The sequence below is a fragment of the Heterodontus francisci genome, chromosome 31, assembly GCF_036365525.1.
Source record: "Heterodontus francisci isolate sHetFra1 chromosome 31, sHetFra1.hap1, whole genome shotgun sequence".
In the NCBI taxonomy this organism is placed as follows: Eukaryota; Metazoa; Chordata; class Chondrichthyes; order Heterodontiformes; family Heterodontidae; genus Heterodontus; species Heterodontus francisci.
The window spans coordinates 47078005-47095256 of NC_090401.1; the positions used below are offsets into that span (position 1 = coordinate 47078005).

Consider the following 17252-nt stretch of genomic DNA (forward strand, 5'->3'; position numbering starts at 1 on the left):
CCCAGCACTGATATCATTCATTGTGATGAGAAGCAAAAAATAGGCCTGGAGAAATATTCAGGGGAAAAGTTTGAAAAATAAAAGGGACAAAATTAAAACAAAGATAAAAAGACCTAGGCTTGATCCCTGACCTATGCAGAGTTAGCTGCTTTCAGTTAGGGCAGCAAGTAGCAGGCGTTACATGTTGTACCAGAATCCCTGGACTAGGGAGTGGAGAAAACTCATACATGATCCCCATTCCTGACCCAGACAAGTGTACTTGTATGGAGATTGGGTGAGGACAACATTGGGTTTGGCTATGATGCAGCCTATGGTGGAATAGCCTGCTAGCATTCTCAGTGTAGCGTCCATGTGATGAATGGCCATTTAGGGCTGGGTACAAAAAGGTCTGTGAATGTTTCCAGAATCTAAAAACAAGAAATAGGAAAAAAAATAAGGAACTGAAAATGAACAAAAGGACAAATGATCTTTTCACTGTCTGACTAAATCAGCCAGAAAGCCACGGAAGATAGGAGGTGCAAGGTAAGTGTACCCCACCTAGTCCAGTTTAGTCTGTCAGACAATAGCAAGGGTTCAAATATATGCTATCATTTACTTTTAACCCCGTGATTGAGCAACTATAGCAAACTATGATTCCTGTCAAGCAGCTGGCAGTCACCATTGGCTTGTTCTTCCTCCTGATATTGATACAATTACAAGGTAAGACGTGTCAGGACTACCGAAAATACCGTTTATAGCCCTGGTTATCTTCTCTGCTTTTTAAAAAATTCATTCTCAGGATGTGGCCGTCACTGGCAAGGTCAGCATTTATTTTCCATACTCTAGTTGTCCTGACAACACAGTGGTGCTGAGCTTTCTTGAATCACTGTGGTGAAGTGTTGTTAGGTAGGGTGCTCTGGGATATTGAAGCAGTAACAATGAAGGAACTACGATATATTTCCAGGCCAGGATGGTGTGCATGACTTGGAGAAGAACTTGGAGGAGATGGTGTTCTTATACACCTGCTGCCCTTGTCGTTCTAGGTGGTGGAGATTGTTGGTTTTGGAGGTGTTGTTGCAGAAGTCTTGGCAAATTGCTGCAGTGAATACTGTAGATGGTACACACTGCAGCCACGTTGCGCTGGTGGTGGAAGGAGTGAGTGTTTAAGGTGGTGTGGGGTGCCGATCAAGTGGGCTGCTTTGTTCTGGCTGGTGTCGAGCTTCTTGAGTGCTGTTGGTGCTGCACGCATCTAGGCGTGCCTTGACTGGTGCCTTGTAGGTGGTGGAGATGTTTTGGGGAGTCAGGAGGTGAATTAATCCATAGTCTTGAAGGCAGCCCATGATGGTCAAGCCTAATGACCTTGAAGTTCGCAGGGAAACCTGTTAGCATGAATTGCTTGTAATTTAATGTAATACTGTAGAAGAGTTTTACAAGAACAATTAGCCAATATACTAAAGTTTGTTGCTTAAAGCCAGTCAGGCACAAATCATGTTGAAAGATTAGCGACCTCATATTGCGACAATAACCGCTTTCAGGTATATCAACAGAAAGACAAATAGAAAGCAAAACTCTATGGTAATTCTTTGTTACCATTGTTTAAAAGGTGGCTTGTGTTAATGGTCGATGCTTTTACGCTGCTGGTGTGTTAGAAACAGGAACAGAAAGCATGTGCTAACAGGATGAGGGAGGGCCAGGCAATCCTGGAATAGAATCTGGGACTTTGTTGTGGGTTCTGAGATTGGAGTTCAGAAAACAAGTTTCTCATACCAATAGTTAATGTCCCCATTTTTCAAGTGATTGTCCAATTCCTTTATAAAAGAATGTTTGTGACAGAGAATTCCACATTCCACATTTTGACCAATAAAGCATTGACTGTCCCTCCTAATCTCACCTTTGACTCAAATCCCATTTTTCCACCTGGGAATGTTTTTCCACATTATATTAACAAGTTGTTTCTGTTAAGAACTGTTACCCCTCCACTCATCCTGGTAACCTTCTAGAAGGGGTAAAGTGTCAGCTCTGGCTGATAGCACTCTTGCCTCGGAGTCTAGAAGGTGTGCGTTCCTGTCCCACTTGAGAGACTTGAGCACAAAAATCTAGGCTGACATTCCAGGGTGGCACTGAGGGAGTGCTGCACTGTTGGTGGTGCCATCTTTCAGATAAGATATTAAACTGAGGCCTTCTCAGGTGGATGTTAAAGGTCCAATGGTACTATTTCAAAGAAGAGCAGTAGAGTCATTGCTGGTGTTCTGGCCAATATTTATCTCTCTATCAGATTATCTGGTCATTATCTCAGTGTGTTTGTGGGAGCTTGTTGTGTGCAAATTGGCTACTGTGTCTCCTACATTACAACAGTGACTACACTTCAAAAGTACTTCATTGACTGTAAAGCATTTTGGAGCATCTTGAGCTTGTGAAAGACACTACAGAAGTGCAAGTCTCTTTTTTTTAAAAAGTGTGAAGGAATGTGAGAAACACTGCAGTGACGGAGGAAATAAAAAGACAAAGAAGATGAGACAGTTTCTAACTGGTCCTATGCCCTCCTTTTCCTTTAATTTTTTTTTATCAGCAAAAGCCTTTTTTTTGTTTCATGTTTGTTCACTTTCATCTTGACTCTTTAACATGTTAATAGCTAATTCTTTGTTCCTTTTCTTTATTCTAATCTTGCCTCTACTTCCTCTTTCAAGCACTGTGCTTACACTATATTTCTGCTTTTTCATTCAAACTTTTTGTTTATTATTCACTGCAGATCATTTCTGCCACCATGAAAAAAGCCTTCCTTTTTTTCAAAAGAAACTTGGTGCTTCCTTTCTCCTGAGCAACTCAACTGTACCCTGCTATCTGTCTTCATTCCATCTTCACCCTTCAAACTGTTCTCGGTATCAAACTTCCACTTCTCTACTCAGGAGTAGTGGTTTTACAATACAGAGATCACACAGTCTAACTGCTGCCTTATGCACAGTTAACTATCTCCATCGGCTATCCTCCGTGCTCCCAATCTAAGGCACTGCCACTGTTAATTATGCTGTTTACACTTCTGCTAGTTACAGGGACGCAGCACATCCCCATACAATAACTTCTCTTTTGCACTTTCAGAATAATTTCTGTAGTACCTCAAGGTTCTATCTTTGATCCTCTCCAGTTCCTGCTCTGCATACTGCCCCTCAGTGGCATTATTTATAACAGTTTCCACATCTATGCTGAGAACAACGAGCTGTACCTCTCTGCAACCTCCCTCAATTCAAGAACTGCTGGTGTGCCTGTTCAACATCAAATTGTGAATGAACCAGACCATTATCTAACTTAATATTTGAATGGCCTCCATCATCCTGTCCAGGTTCAGGAACCCCATGTCTAGTCCTCAATTCCAACATATTCACGTATTGATTCTAATGGTGCATAAACTTGATTTGACTTTCAGCTGAGCTTCAGACCACTCTTGCTATTTCCACATCATCATCTCCCTCTGCCCTTTCCACTTCTGTAGCTTTGTCACCTCTGGACTTGACTTCTCCAACACTTTCCTCATTTGCCTTCCAAGCACCGTCCTACCCATATTCCAACTCATGCTAAAATCCGGCACCTCTATCTTGTACTAAGCCCTGCTCCCACATTACCTCTGTCCTCACTGATATCCATTGGCATCACTTCCCTCAACATATTGACTTCAAAATCTTTCTCCTCATTCCCATTTCTTTTCAGGATTTTAGCTTATCCATGAAACCCCACCCAGCTGTATGTACCAACTCACAGCTTCTGCTTCTTCCACCTCTTATCTACAGTGTATTCCCTACCCTTCTTCATCCAACCATCAGTAGCAGAACCATCTGTGCCTAGGTCCTGGAGAAAGTCAGTTTTGAAACGCAATAATCTTATCATAAGGACATAAGAAATAGGGGTAGACCATACGGCCTATCGAGCCTGCTCTGCCATTGAATATAACCATGGTTGTTCTTTGGCTTCAACTCCACTTTCCTGCCTGTTCCCCATATCTCTTGATTCCCTGAGAGATCTGTCTATTCCAGCCTTAAATAAATTCAATGTTGGAGCATCCACTACCCTTTGGGGTACAGAATTCCAAAGATTCACAACCCTTTGAATGAGGAAATTTCTCCTCATCTCAGTGCTAAATGATTAACCCCTTATCCTGAGACTGTGCCCCCATGTTTTAGATTCCCCAGCCAGCGGAAACAACCTCTCAGTGTCTACCCTGTCCAGCCCCTTCAGAATCTTGTATGTTTCAATGAGATCACCTCTTATTCCTCTAAACTCCTGAGAATATAGGTCCAATTTACTCAGCCTCTCATCATAGGACAACCCTCTCATCCCAGGGACCAATCTAGTGAATCTTCGCTGTGCTGCCTCCAAGTCAAGTATATCCTTCCTTAAATATGGACACCAAAGCTGCATGCAGCGGCTGGATTTAGTTCTCCCCCAGGCGTCAGAGTCCGTGGCAGGGCGTGCCTCAAGATGCCTCTGGGAGAGGGCTACCATGCACCTTGACGCCGGGAGGGCCAGCCTGATATTGCCGGCGGCCGCAAGGCCTCATGGCGGGCCCCTCGCCACTCGGTGATGGGATCTCCACTTGCATATTTAAATAAATGAAAATAAATGAATTAATCATACTTACGCCGCCGCCTGAGTTCCCACTCTGATCTTTGGCCTGATGGCCGGCATTCCCAAGCCTTCAGATCCCCACTGGTGGGGAGGGGAGAGGAGGTCAATTTCTCAGTGTGGGGAGTGGGGGTGGGGGGGGGGGTCGTGAGGAACAGGGTCAAATTAACATAATTGGTTTAGGGGATGGTGGGAAGGGTTGGAGGTTAAAGTTTGTACAGTTTGTGGGGGAAAGATCAGATTGTAAAAGTAAGTGTTTTGGGGGGGGGGGGGTAAGGGAAAATTAATAATTTTATGGTTATTGGGGGTTGGGAGAGTGGCAAAATAAATGTATTTAATGTTTATTTATTCACTTTTTCTTTAAATATTTAAATCTGCCGGTAGGGCTGACAGCCCTTTAAAAATGGTGTCAGCACCTGAGCACAGGCAGCCAATGACATTGCCAGGGATGGCCAGCCCACCCCCTCCATGTGACCTGTGGGGGCGGCCGCCCCGGCCATTCAAATGAGCCACGTCACCGAAGATTGCGGCTGCTCCGCGACATGCGGCCAGCACGGGCGGGCTGCCGTTTTTTACGCCCGCCACCGACAGAAGATTCAGCCCAGTATTCCAGGTGTGGTGTCACCAAAGCCCCGTACAATTGTAGCAAGACTTTTTTATTCCTGTACTCCAATCTCCTTGCAATAAAGGCCAACATGCCATTTGTCTTCCTAATTGCTTGCTGTACCTGCATGCTGACTTTCTGTGTTCCTTGTACAAGCATACCTAAGTCTCTCTGAACATCAACATTTACAAGTTTTACGCTTTTTGAAAAATATTCTACTCTTCTATTCTTATGACCAAAGTGAATAACCTCACACTTCCCCACATTATACTTCATCTGCTACCTTCTTGCCCAATTACTTAACCTGTCTATGCCTCTTTGCAGCGTCTCTGTGTCCTCCTCACAGTTGGCATTTCCACCTACCTTTGTATGATCAGCAAACCCAGATACACTACTCTCTGTATCTTCATCTAAATCATTAATATAGATTGTAAAGAGCTGAGGCCCCAGCTCTGATCTTTGCAGCACACCACTATTCACAGCCTGCCAACTTGAAAATACCCCATTTATGCTTACTCTTTGCTCCATGTCCCTTAACCTATCCTCTATCCATGCTAATATATTACCCCAAACTCCAGGAGCCCTTATCTTGCCTATTAATCTTTGGTGTGGCACCTCATTGAATGCCTTTTGGAAATCCAGGTATACTACATCTACTGGCTCCCCTTTATCTACCCTACTCGTTACATCCTCAAAAAAAATGAATAAATTTGTCAAACAACATTTCCCTTTAGTAAAACCATGTTGACTTTTCCTGATGGTACTATGATTTTCTAAGTGCATTAAGACTTCCTTAATAATAGAGTCCAGCACTTTCCTGACCACTGATGTCAGGCTTACTGGACTGTGGTTCACCATTTTCTCTCTCCCCCCCTTTCTTGAATAGTGGTGTAACTTCCAATCTGCTGGGATCATTCCAGAATCCAGGGAATTTTAGAAAATCATAGGCAGCGCATCCACTATCTCTGCAGCTATCTCTTTTAGTTTTAGTTCCTTAAGTTTCTCCACTGATATTAATTACTTTAATTTCCTCACCCTTTTTAGCCTCGAAGTTATCCTCTTTTTCTGGTATGCAACTTGTCTGTTCTATGCAGAACATCTCCGCTCAGTTCGCAAGCAGGACCCTCAGCTTCCGGTTGCTTGCCATTTCAACACTCCCCCCTGCTCTCATGCTCACATCTCTGTCCTGGGATTGCTGCAGTGTTCCAGTGAACATCAACGCAAGCTCGACGAACAGCATCTCATCTACCGATTAGGCACACTACAGCCTGCCGGACTGAACATTGAGTTCAATAATTTCAGAGCATGACAGCCCCCCATTTTACTTTCATTTTTAGTTGTTTTGTCTTCTTTTTTTTAACATTCTTTTTTACATTTTTTACAATCTTTTTTTTGCATTTATTTCATTTCATCTTAGTTTGTTCAGTTTGCTTACCCACTTCTTTTTTTTTCAGGTTTGCACTTGTTGCTGTTCAATATTCAGTGCATTAAAACCTAATCTGTACTAATGCTTTGTCTTTCAACACACCATTAACATATTGTTTGCTCCATGAACTTTTGGTCAGCTATGTGGCCTGGTCCAATCTACACCTCCTTTGTTATCTTTTGCCCCACCCCGACCTCACTTGCTTATAACCTGTGACTTTTCTATTATTTGTCAGTTCCGAAGAAGGGTCACTGACCCGAAACGTTAACTCTGCTTCTCTTTTCACAGATGCTGCCAGACCTGCTGAGTGGTTCCAGCATTTCTTGTTTTTATTACAAAATATTTGTTTAATGTCACTGAAGTTTCCTCATTCCCCATAATAATTTCTCCTGTTTCTGCTTCTAAGGGACCAACATTTACTTTAGTTACTCTCTTCCATTTTATACACTTGTAAAAGCTCCTACAATCTTTTTTTATATTACTGGCTAGTTTACTCTAATTCTATTTTACCCCTTTTTTATCAACTTTTTGGTGGCCCTTTGCTGGTTTCTAAAACATTCCCAATCCTCAGACTTACTACTATTCTTTGCAACATTATAAGCCACTTCTTTTAATCTAATACTATCTTTAACTTCCTTAGTAAGGTGCGGATGGATCTTTCTTGCTGTGTTTTTATTTTTCAATTAAATGTATTTTTGTTGAAGATTTTGAATGTTTTTAAAAATGTTTTCCACTGTTTATTTACTGCCATACATTTTAATCTACTTACCCAATCAATCTCAGCCAGCTTTCTCTTCATACTTATTGTCATGCAGACCCCACCTGCCAAGAATTGAACTTAAAGGACTGTAACTACCAGATATTGCCTCAAACTTTTCCCCTTTATTCCTTCTACTTTTTCTGTCTCTATCTGCATGTGTGTTTATTGCATATGCATACCAGTGTGGGCGCATCGCATATTCGTAGTCGTTAACCGGATTAGAATTTAAGATTAATAAACTTCCACCTTTCTTGTTTAAATCTAAGGAAACCTGTCTGATTTCTCTGCCTTACAATTGGGGCAGTGAACAAGGACTCACTGAGGGGGAGCTAAAAACATGGTGTTTTAAAGTTAAACCCTGTTATGGTTAAACCAGGCAAAGGCTGAGAGGGAACGCCTAGACCCCTTCTCACCTGTTCATAACACTATATAATTGGCTTTGTTTGATTTTAAGATTTTTGTTTGTGATTAGAGTATCAGCTTGTAGCAGTCCCTGAAAGATTGAACTCTGCGTCTATCGTATTGTTCTGTAAAGTGAAACGCTTTCTAACTCTCCTTCACTTTCTGGTCAAAAAAACACCTTGGTGTTACAAGTTCAGACCTTTCAGGTGAAATCTCGTCTCTTGTATACTCCTTCATGCTTTGCTTCTTGGTCTCTCTGCTTGGTGGACAACCAGAATAATGACACAACTTGCATTTATATGGAGCCTTTAGCGTAGTAAACCATCCCAAGGTGGTTCACAGGAGCATTCGCAAACAAAATTTTACACCAAGCCATATAAGGAGATATACGCATAGGTTGGTCACAGAGGTAGGTTTTAAGGAATGGCTTAAAGGAGGAGAGAGAGTTAGAGAAATGTAGAGGTTTAGCAGGGAATTCTCAGTTTAGGGTCAAGACAGCTGAAGGGATGATTGCCAATGATGGAGCAATTAAAAATGGGGTTTTCAGATATGGGTAGCAGATAACTAGCCTTAGCTGAACCTTTCAGTGGCCATTCTCCCTTCAGCCCACAGTCAGAGACTCTGGCAATAGGAATCTTTAATTATCCTGACCAATTTTGATTGGCTAATCTTTTAAGTTAATTATGTGTTACATCTAAATGTTAGTACAAAGATAAAAGTGTGCAACAATAAAACAGAATAACTATAAATTGCTTTCTTTTTCAGAAAATACTAATTGTGCCTTTCTGTTGGTTGTAATATTAATATTGTACAAATATATAGTCCTGTTTGCTCTCTCTTTCAGAAAATACAGTTGCCACCTGTTCACTGAGGGTAGGATACCCCAGAGCTGTGTTAAACTACAGTGTAGGAGACAGTCTAACACTGAACTGTACAATTCTGTTCTGTGGTGATGTTCCCAAGATCTACTGGTGTAAGTTGCAAACAAATAATTGTCAGCCACTGATTGGATCGATTCATCATCAGCTTAAAACATATTCACCTAATGACACAGAAAAAGTATTACATACGGTTTACACAATCCCTACTGTTACCTTGGCTGACAGTGGCATATTTCGGTGTCAAGCTACACAAGGAGATAGTCACGGAATGGGTCACACCATTATTGTGAATGTGTTTGGTAAGGATTGCTTTATAAACAGATATTCTCATTTTTTCTGTGAACTTCGTGCTGATCACGGTGAGGGAGGTTAGCACTGGGCAATGAAACCCTATCCCAATTTGGGCAGACAATATCAGCATCAAATGCTTCCAGATCAGGTATAGCATAAAGCTCATTCTACATTACCCTGTTAAGCACTCTCACACCAATTAGAGGCAAGTTATTCCACAATGTACATGAGACCAGCAGGTCAATACAAGAGACACAGGCCATTGCAAGACCAGAGGGTCAGTGCGAGACCAGAGGGTCAGTGCGAGACCAAAGGGTCAGCGTGAGACCAGAGGGTCAGTGTGAGACCAGAGAGTCAGCGTGAGACCAGAGGGTCAGTGCGAGACCAGAGGGTCAGTGCGAGACCAGAGGGTCAGCGTGAGACCAGAGGGTCAGCGTGAGACCAGAGGGTCAGCGCGAGACCAGAGGATCGGCGTGAGAACAGAGGGTCAGTGCGAGAACAGAGGGTCAGTGCGAGAACAGAGGGACAGTGTGAGAACCGAGGGTCGGTGCGAGACCAGAGGATCGGCGTGAGAACAGAGGGTCAGTGCGAGAACAGAGGGTCAGTGCGAGACCAGAGGGTCAGTGTGAGACCAGAGGGTCGGTGCGAGACCAGAGGATCGGCGTGAGAACAGAGGGTCAGTGCGAGAACATAGGGTCAGCGTGAGAACAGAGGGTCAGTGCGGGACCAGAGGGTCAGTGCGAGACCAGAGGGTCAGTGTGAGAACAGAGGGTCAGTGCGAGACCAGAGGGTCAGTGCGAGACCAGAGGGTCAGTGTGAGACCAGAGGGTCAGCGTGAGATCAGAGGGCCAATGTGACACCACAAGGTCAATGCAAAACCAGAGGGTCACTCCATCGTGTACATGAGTATTTAACTTTCACATGTCAACTTAGTTCTTGTAACAAATGTTTATATTTAGTGGACTTTAAGTAAAAGGTTGAATCATATCTAAATATCTCTTTATTTCAATCTGGGGATCTGGGTGTTGCTGGCAAGGCTGCCATTTATTGCCAATCCCTAAAGGCCCTGTTACAACTTCAGAGGGCAGTTGAGAATCCAGCATGGTGTGGTGGGACTGGAGTCACATTTAGGCCAGACCAGGTAAGGAGGTTAAGTTTCATAAGAACATAAGAAATCAGAGCAGGAGTAGACCATATGACCCCTTGAGCCTGCTCTGCCATTCAATACGATTATAGCTGATCTGCTGCCTCAACTCCATCTTCCCACCTGCTTCCCATACCTTTTGATTCCCTGAATAACCAAAAATTTGTATATCTCAGCCATAATTATATTCAATGATGGAGCATCCATAACCCTCTGGGGTAGAGAATTTCAAAGAATGAAGAGATTTCTCCTCATCTCAGTCCTAAATGATCGTTCCCTTCTTCTGCGACAGTGCTGCAGTGTTCTAGATTCCCCAGCCAGGAGAAACAACCTCTCAGTACTCTGTCAAGCCCCTTCAGAATCTTGTAGGTTTCAGTGCGATCACTTCTCATGCTTTTAAACGCCAGAGAATATAAAGCCAATTTACTCAGCCTCTCATCTTCGGACAACCCTCTCATCCCAGAAACCAATCTAGTAAGCCTTCACTGTGCTGCCTCCAAGCCAAGTGTATCCTTCCTTAGATTTGGAGACCAAAACTGCACACAGTACTCCAAGTGTGGTTTCACAATAGCCCTGCACAATTGTAGCAAGACTTGCTTATCCTTGTACTCCAATTCCCTTGCAATAAAAGCCAACATGCCATTTGCCTTCCTAATTGCTTGCTGTACCTGCATGCTAACTTTCTGTGTTCCATGTACGAGTACACCGAAGACCCTCTGAACATCAACATTTACAAGTTTCACACCTTTTAAAAAATATTCTTCTTTTCTATCTTTACTATCAAAATTAATAACCTCACACTTCCCTGCATTATATTCCATCTGCCACCTTGTTGCCCATTCACTTAACGTGCCTATATCTCTTTGCAACCTCTTTGAATCCTCGCAGCTTGCATTCCCACCTCGATTTGTATCATCAGCAAACTTAGATGCATTCCTCTCAGTCTCTTTGTCTAAGTCTTTAACATAGGTTGTAAATAGATAAGACCGCAGCACTGATCCTTGTGGCATTCCACTAGTCACAGTTTCCTTCCCTAAAGGATCTTACTGAACCAGTTAGGTTTTTATGACAGTCTTCATTCAGCCTTTTACAGATTTAAAAAAAACTGAATATCAATTCTCAAACTACCATGTAGGATTTGAATTTAAATACTCTGAATTCATGGTCAAGACTTAGAGTCACAGACTCAGAGAGAGATACAGCACTGAAACTGTCCCGTCAGCCCACCGAGTCTGTGCTGACCATCAACCACCTATTTATACTAATCCTACATTAATCCCATATTCCCTACCACATCCTCACCTTCCCTCAATTCTCCTACCACCTACCTGTACTAGGGGCAATTTACAACGGCCAATTTACCTATCAACCTGCAAGTTTTTGGCTGCGGAAGGAAACCCACGCAGTCACAGGGAGAACTTGCAAACTGCGCACAGGCAGTACCCAGAACTGAACCTGGGTCACTGGAGCTGTGAGGCTGCAGTGCAAATCACTGCGCCACTGCGCCATCCCTATTCTCTCTCAAGATTCTAAAAAGTCAAGCCAAACAGAGATCTCTAATCATTTGAACTGAAGGAAGGGAAGCCAGACTATGACCATCTTTTACTTCTCAAATATTCTAAAGGCAGATTGATTCTATTGAAAGTGGTTGCGAGTTGTTGATCTACTGGAAGACAAAGGAGTTTGAAACTTTGGGTGTTGGACTGTTTTCATTTCCTCATCGAACCCTGGAAGACTGTGTGTGGACTTTAATCAGAGGATTTTTCATCAGGAAATGTAAATTTACAAGGACTCTAATTTTTCTATTTTAAATGTTGTTTATATCTTCGTGGTGTTTAAGAATTGAGTTTTTCTAATTAAAGAGTTAATTTGTTGAGTTAAAGACACCTGGTTTAGTTAGCCTCATTAGGAGGTGAATAGCGGGTACAATTTGGCTGGGTCTTTCTCTCATTTGGAAAGTTTAAGATAATATGATAAGCGATCTATGGAGGGATTGAATTAACAGTGCGTTTCTCCCACTTGTGGATGATGAGTCCAGTAACATAACCACATCACCAACTGGTAGGGTAAATATTGAAATTATACAAATATATATAATATATAGTCCTGTTTGTTCTCTCTTGCAGAAAATAAAGATGCTACCTGTTCCCTCTTTGTACTCTACCCCAAACCTGTGTTAAACTACAGTGAAGGAGACAGTCTAACACTGAACTGTACAGTTCAGTTCTGTGCTAATGGGGCTCAGTTGCCTGAGGCTCACTGGTGTAAGATGCATGGAAAGACTTGTCAGCCAGTGACCGGAAGGCTTCATTATCCGAACATGACATATTCTCCTCAGTACACAGAAAAGAAGATGCTGGTGATTCATGCCGTTTCTCATGTTGATCTGAGTAATAGTGGTGTTTACCAGTGCCAGGCAACACATGGAGCTGTAACAGCAGTGGGTCAGTTCGTGAGTGTAAACGTGGGCAGTAAGCATTGATTTTTTTAAACTTTACATTACAGAGGTCACTCATACCATATTTGTATGATTGACTAGTAAATGAATACTCAGTCTTGTGCTGTTGCTAAACTTGGCATGTACATTGGGTTGATTTAGGAACATAGGAACATAAGAACAGGAGTAGGCCATTCAGCCCAATGATTGAGCTTCCACAGCCCTCTGGGGTAGAGAATTCCAAAAGTTCACCACCCTCTGAGTGAAGAAATTACACCTCATCTCAGTATTAAATGGCCTATCCATTATTCTGAGACTATGTCCCCTGGTTCTAGAATCACCAGCCAGGTGAAACATCCTAAATACATCCACTCAGTCATGCCCTGTCTATCTACAGCTGCGAGTGCCATTTTCTACCCCACATGAACAAGGTAGAGGGATTCTGAAACGTCCATGGTAAAATGTATTGGAAAAAGTGGACTATGTGTGTCGGGTTGAACTGAGAATGCCCTTTCTTATTTTCTTTGTTGCATTTAGCCTTGTTTGATTTGTCTATAGTTGAGTTATGGGTCCTAGATCCCTTTCATTTTGAAAGGCAGTGAAGTTATTTTAAACTTGTGTAGAACCTTGCTTAGACCACATTTGGAGTGTCTGGTCTCCGTCTTACAAAAAGGATATAGAGGCACTGCAGATGGTGCAATAAAGTTTTATAATTTTGATATCAGAACTGGGAGGTTATAACTATCAGGAAAGACCAAATAAGTTGGGAGTCTTTTTTGTAGAAAAATATACAAGTATGAATGGTGACCTAATAGAGTTCTTTAAAATTATGAAGGAGTTTAATTGGGTAGACATAGTAATGATGTTTCCAATTGTGGGTGTGTCCAAAATGTAAGATAGTCATTACGAAGTCCAATAAGGAATTCCAGTGTAACTTCTTTACCCAGAGACTGGTCAGAACTTGCTACCACAAGGACCAGTTGAAGTGAATAGCATTTAAGGGGAAGCTTCATAAGTGCATAAGGGAGAAAAGGTATAGAAGAGTATGTTGATAGAATTAGATGAAGTAGGGCTGGAGGACACTTCTGTGGCACATAAACACAGGAATAGATCAATTGAGCCAATTATCCCGTTTCTGTGCTGTAGACCTGATCTAACAATGGCATGACTGCATTTATTGCCTATCCCTAGCTGCCCAGAATTCTCTTGCAGTCTATTGTGGGAAAAAAAGGTAGGGGTGGACCTTCTTGAACTGCAGAAAATCTGTGGTGATGATGCTGCAACAATTATATTAGATGGGGAGTTCCGGGATTCTGATCCAGTAACAATGAAAGAATGACATTATATAGTGTTATATTGTTTGGGAATCCAATAGTCTTTGAACTATTGTTAATCACTGTTAGCTTGGCTCAGCTGGCAGAATTGTTGGCTCTGAGTCAGTCGGTTGTGGTTCAAACCAGACTTGAGGACATTGGTGCAATACTGCTTTGTTGGAGGTGCCATCTTTCAGATGAAATATTAAACCAAGGCTCCAATTTCCCTGTTGAGTGGATGTAACAGATCGTGTGACATTACACAATAAAGAGCACTGAGCTCTCCCAGTGTTCTGGGCCTCATTCCTTCCTCTGCCACCACCAAAATAGATTAATGGGTCATTTATCTAATTTAGCATTGGCAATATCTTGCTATGTGCAAGTTAGTTGCTGTGTTTCCCTGTATAATAATGATAACTTCACTTCAATATGTTATAAATTCAAGTTCTTTTTTCTACCAATTTCATTTACTTTTGTATGTTTTTCAGAAATTTCTCCTGCACATTCATTGTGGAGATGGTACAGCATCTGTAGATGGATCATATTTGGGTTGTTGGCCCTGATACCTATATCATTGTGCATCCTACTGTATGGCTAAGGTAGTGACCATCACATAAGCTTGGATTTTAATTCTTCCATTACTCAACAGTAAAACTAATTTGTATTAAAGTCATGGGGCCCTGAGCACTGTGCACACCCAAACCAAGGGGCCCAGGGATCGCCAGGGATTGGTCCTTGGGCCTCACCTACCTATTTGACACGAGCTGTGGGCAACATCCGTGCCCCCAGAGACACCACGCCCCACATAAAACGTCAATTTCAGCCCCTCTTCCTCACCTGCAGCAGCCGTCTGATAAGTTCCAAGAGGCAGGAGGGGGTTGGAGTGGGCAACAGATAATAAATTTCGTAGAGGTATCTTCAATAGGCATTACACCCCACCATGAACATATTCAACTGGCCTAACATCTGTTTTAGGTGTCTGCTTGTAATGCCAAATAAAAATGGGCCTGAGGAATTTAGCAGTGGGACTAATGCCTGTGGAGTTTGGGCGCAGACCATGCCAATGCTAAACTCTTACACCAGAGAAACAGGTGCAACCCTTACCAATTTCTACCTCATAACGAGGAAGAAGCCATTCAGCCTATCTTGCCTATGGTCTTCAACTAGAGCTATCTACTCTCATCCTAATTCCCTGCTCTGCCACTGTACCCATTTATATTCTCTCTCATCAATTACTTTTCCAATTCTCTTGAAGACTATTGTGGTAAAGCATTCCAAGTTCTAATAACCCTCTGTGTGAATTCTGATAATTTTCTCCCAATCTTTCTTCTAATGTTAATCCTGAGTCTATGTTCCCTTCATTTATAACAGTCTCTGATGTCCCATCTGTTCTGTCAAGTAGACTCTCAAGATCCTATACAACTGTTCAAAGAAGAGCATGAGAGTTCCCCTGGTGTCCTGGCTAATGCCTCAATTAATATCATGAAAACTATTTATCTGGTCATTTAACCCTTTGGGGTTGCTAGTTCAATATCAACACTGCACTTTCATGCCCATAGTGATTTCTGGTTTGCTTTCAGTTTGTCAACAAATTAAGGAGTAGGGTGTAACGTAGAAATCAGCAATGGCTGAGTTCTTGATTGTCATCTATTGACTCTTGCTGGAAAGTAAATGTGTGCTTTGATCTCAGATAATCACAGATGGCAGTGATGCCTCCACAGTCAAATAGCCAGTTGATACACTCATGTATAAAGAATGGCCACTAGGGCAAGGGGTAACAACAGAAGCATGAGCAAAAGCAACTACCCCTAGCAAGCATTATGAAATTGAAGGGTGGAAAATGAGGGAAAACAGTTGGGATTCTTTCTACATTGTTTTAATAGGGGTGTAATGAAACAACAGGCATCTACTGGAGACTGGCTGCCCATTGCTGGTGTTCACTCAAATTTGGAATATGATTACCTTGAAAATGGAAACTTAGGCTGGAGTATTGTGTCCTATTCTGGGAACTACACTCTAGTCCCGCAGCCTTGGAGAGGATGCAGAAAAGATTTATTAATATTGTAGCAGGGCTGAGGGACTTGACTTAGATGGACAGACTTGAGAAGCTGGGATTGCTCCTCTTAAAGCGGAGAATGTTATGAGAATATTTGATAGAGATGTTTAAAATTATGAAGGATTTTGCTAAGCATAAATAAAGAGAAACTGTTTGCAGTGGTAAAATGGTCAGTAACAAGAGGACCCAGGTTTAAGACAATTGGCAAATGAACCAGAGGCAAGATGAGGATTTTTTTGTTAAATGCAGTGAGTTGTTATGATCTGGAATACTCTGAAAGGGAGGTGAAAGCAGATTCAATAATAACTTTCAAAAGATTGGATAAATACTTGAAGGAGAAAAATGTGTAGGACCTTGGGGCAGGAACAGGGAGTGGAACTAACTGGATAGCTCTTTTAAAGAGCTGGCACAGGAACGATGGGCCAAGTGGCCTCTTTTTATCATTCTATGATTCTATGATGTATTAGCCAATAGTTGGACCTACAAAAGCACCAAGGAGATGTGTGGATTGGTGCTGATTATTGTCTCCTGGCTTCTGATTCCCTCCCCAGCTGCAAGGCATAATGATGTGAACTTTGTGGCTGTGCAATAACAATTATTCTCTTTGCAGAATAAGGTTGGCCCAACATCGCTACTGATCCCGGCTCTTCTCCAAATGCAACTCATTAACCATTGGACACTCTGGAAGGAACAATACCTGGATACTCAGTCCATGTGAGACATATTCCACCAGCAAAATCATACCGAACCAGTTTGTTATCAGAGGCAGAGTGGAGTGTTTGTGACTCCTCTGGAGACAGCTTAGGACTCAATATTGCAGCAGCTGTAATTAAAATTCGCAGAATGATTTCAGGCCCACTAACAGGGATACGACCTATGGCAATGAAGCAGAATCTTATCTCCATGTAGAACAAAAACATTTGCAGATTATGTTTTGCTCTTTTCTGTTTCCCTAACAAATTCCAGAAATAAATGTTCCAAGAAATTGATTCCATTTCTTTCACCTTTAAAGAAGCAAAGCTGAATCTGGTATAATCTCCAATTAAACTGTCCATATATTAGACTGTACCAGTGTTGGAATATGTTTTTTATTTATGATCAGCTAGTCCTCAAAATCAACAAAGATTCCTGAGATGTTGAGGTCAAGTATTTTATTAAGCATACAGTACGTTCAACAATATTTAAGACATACACTTAATATATAGTACTTGCCTCATGGTTGGGGGATACAAACAACTGTATTTGGGTTGATCAAACCCTTTGAATCCCAAATTATCATTATCATTTGCCACTTTTATACCTTTCCCTTACCCCAATTACTTCTGACTAACTCTACAATACATAG

General features: G+C 42.0%; 1 protein-coding gene across 1 annotated transcript; it reads left to right on the forward strand.

The window, feature by feature from the left end:
* The first annotated feature begins 531 nt into the window (after positions 1–531).
* Positions 532–16964, forward strand: LOC137346995 (uncharacterized). The gene is made up of 5 exons (XM_068010980.1): positions 532–699; positions 8630–8965; positions 12228–12572; positions 14340–14450; positions 16518–16964. The coding sequence occupies exons 1-4, from the start codon at positions 630–632 to the stop codon at positions 14447–14449; spliced, it is 861 nt and encodes a 286-aa protein (XP_067867081.1). The 5' UTR covers positions 532–629; the 3' UTR covers position 14450; positions 16518–16964.
* Positions 16965–17252: the final 288 nt, after the last annotated feature.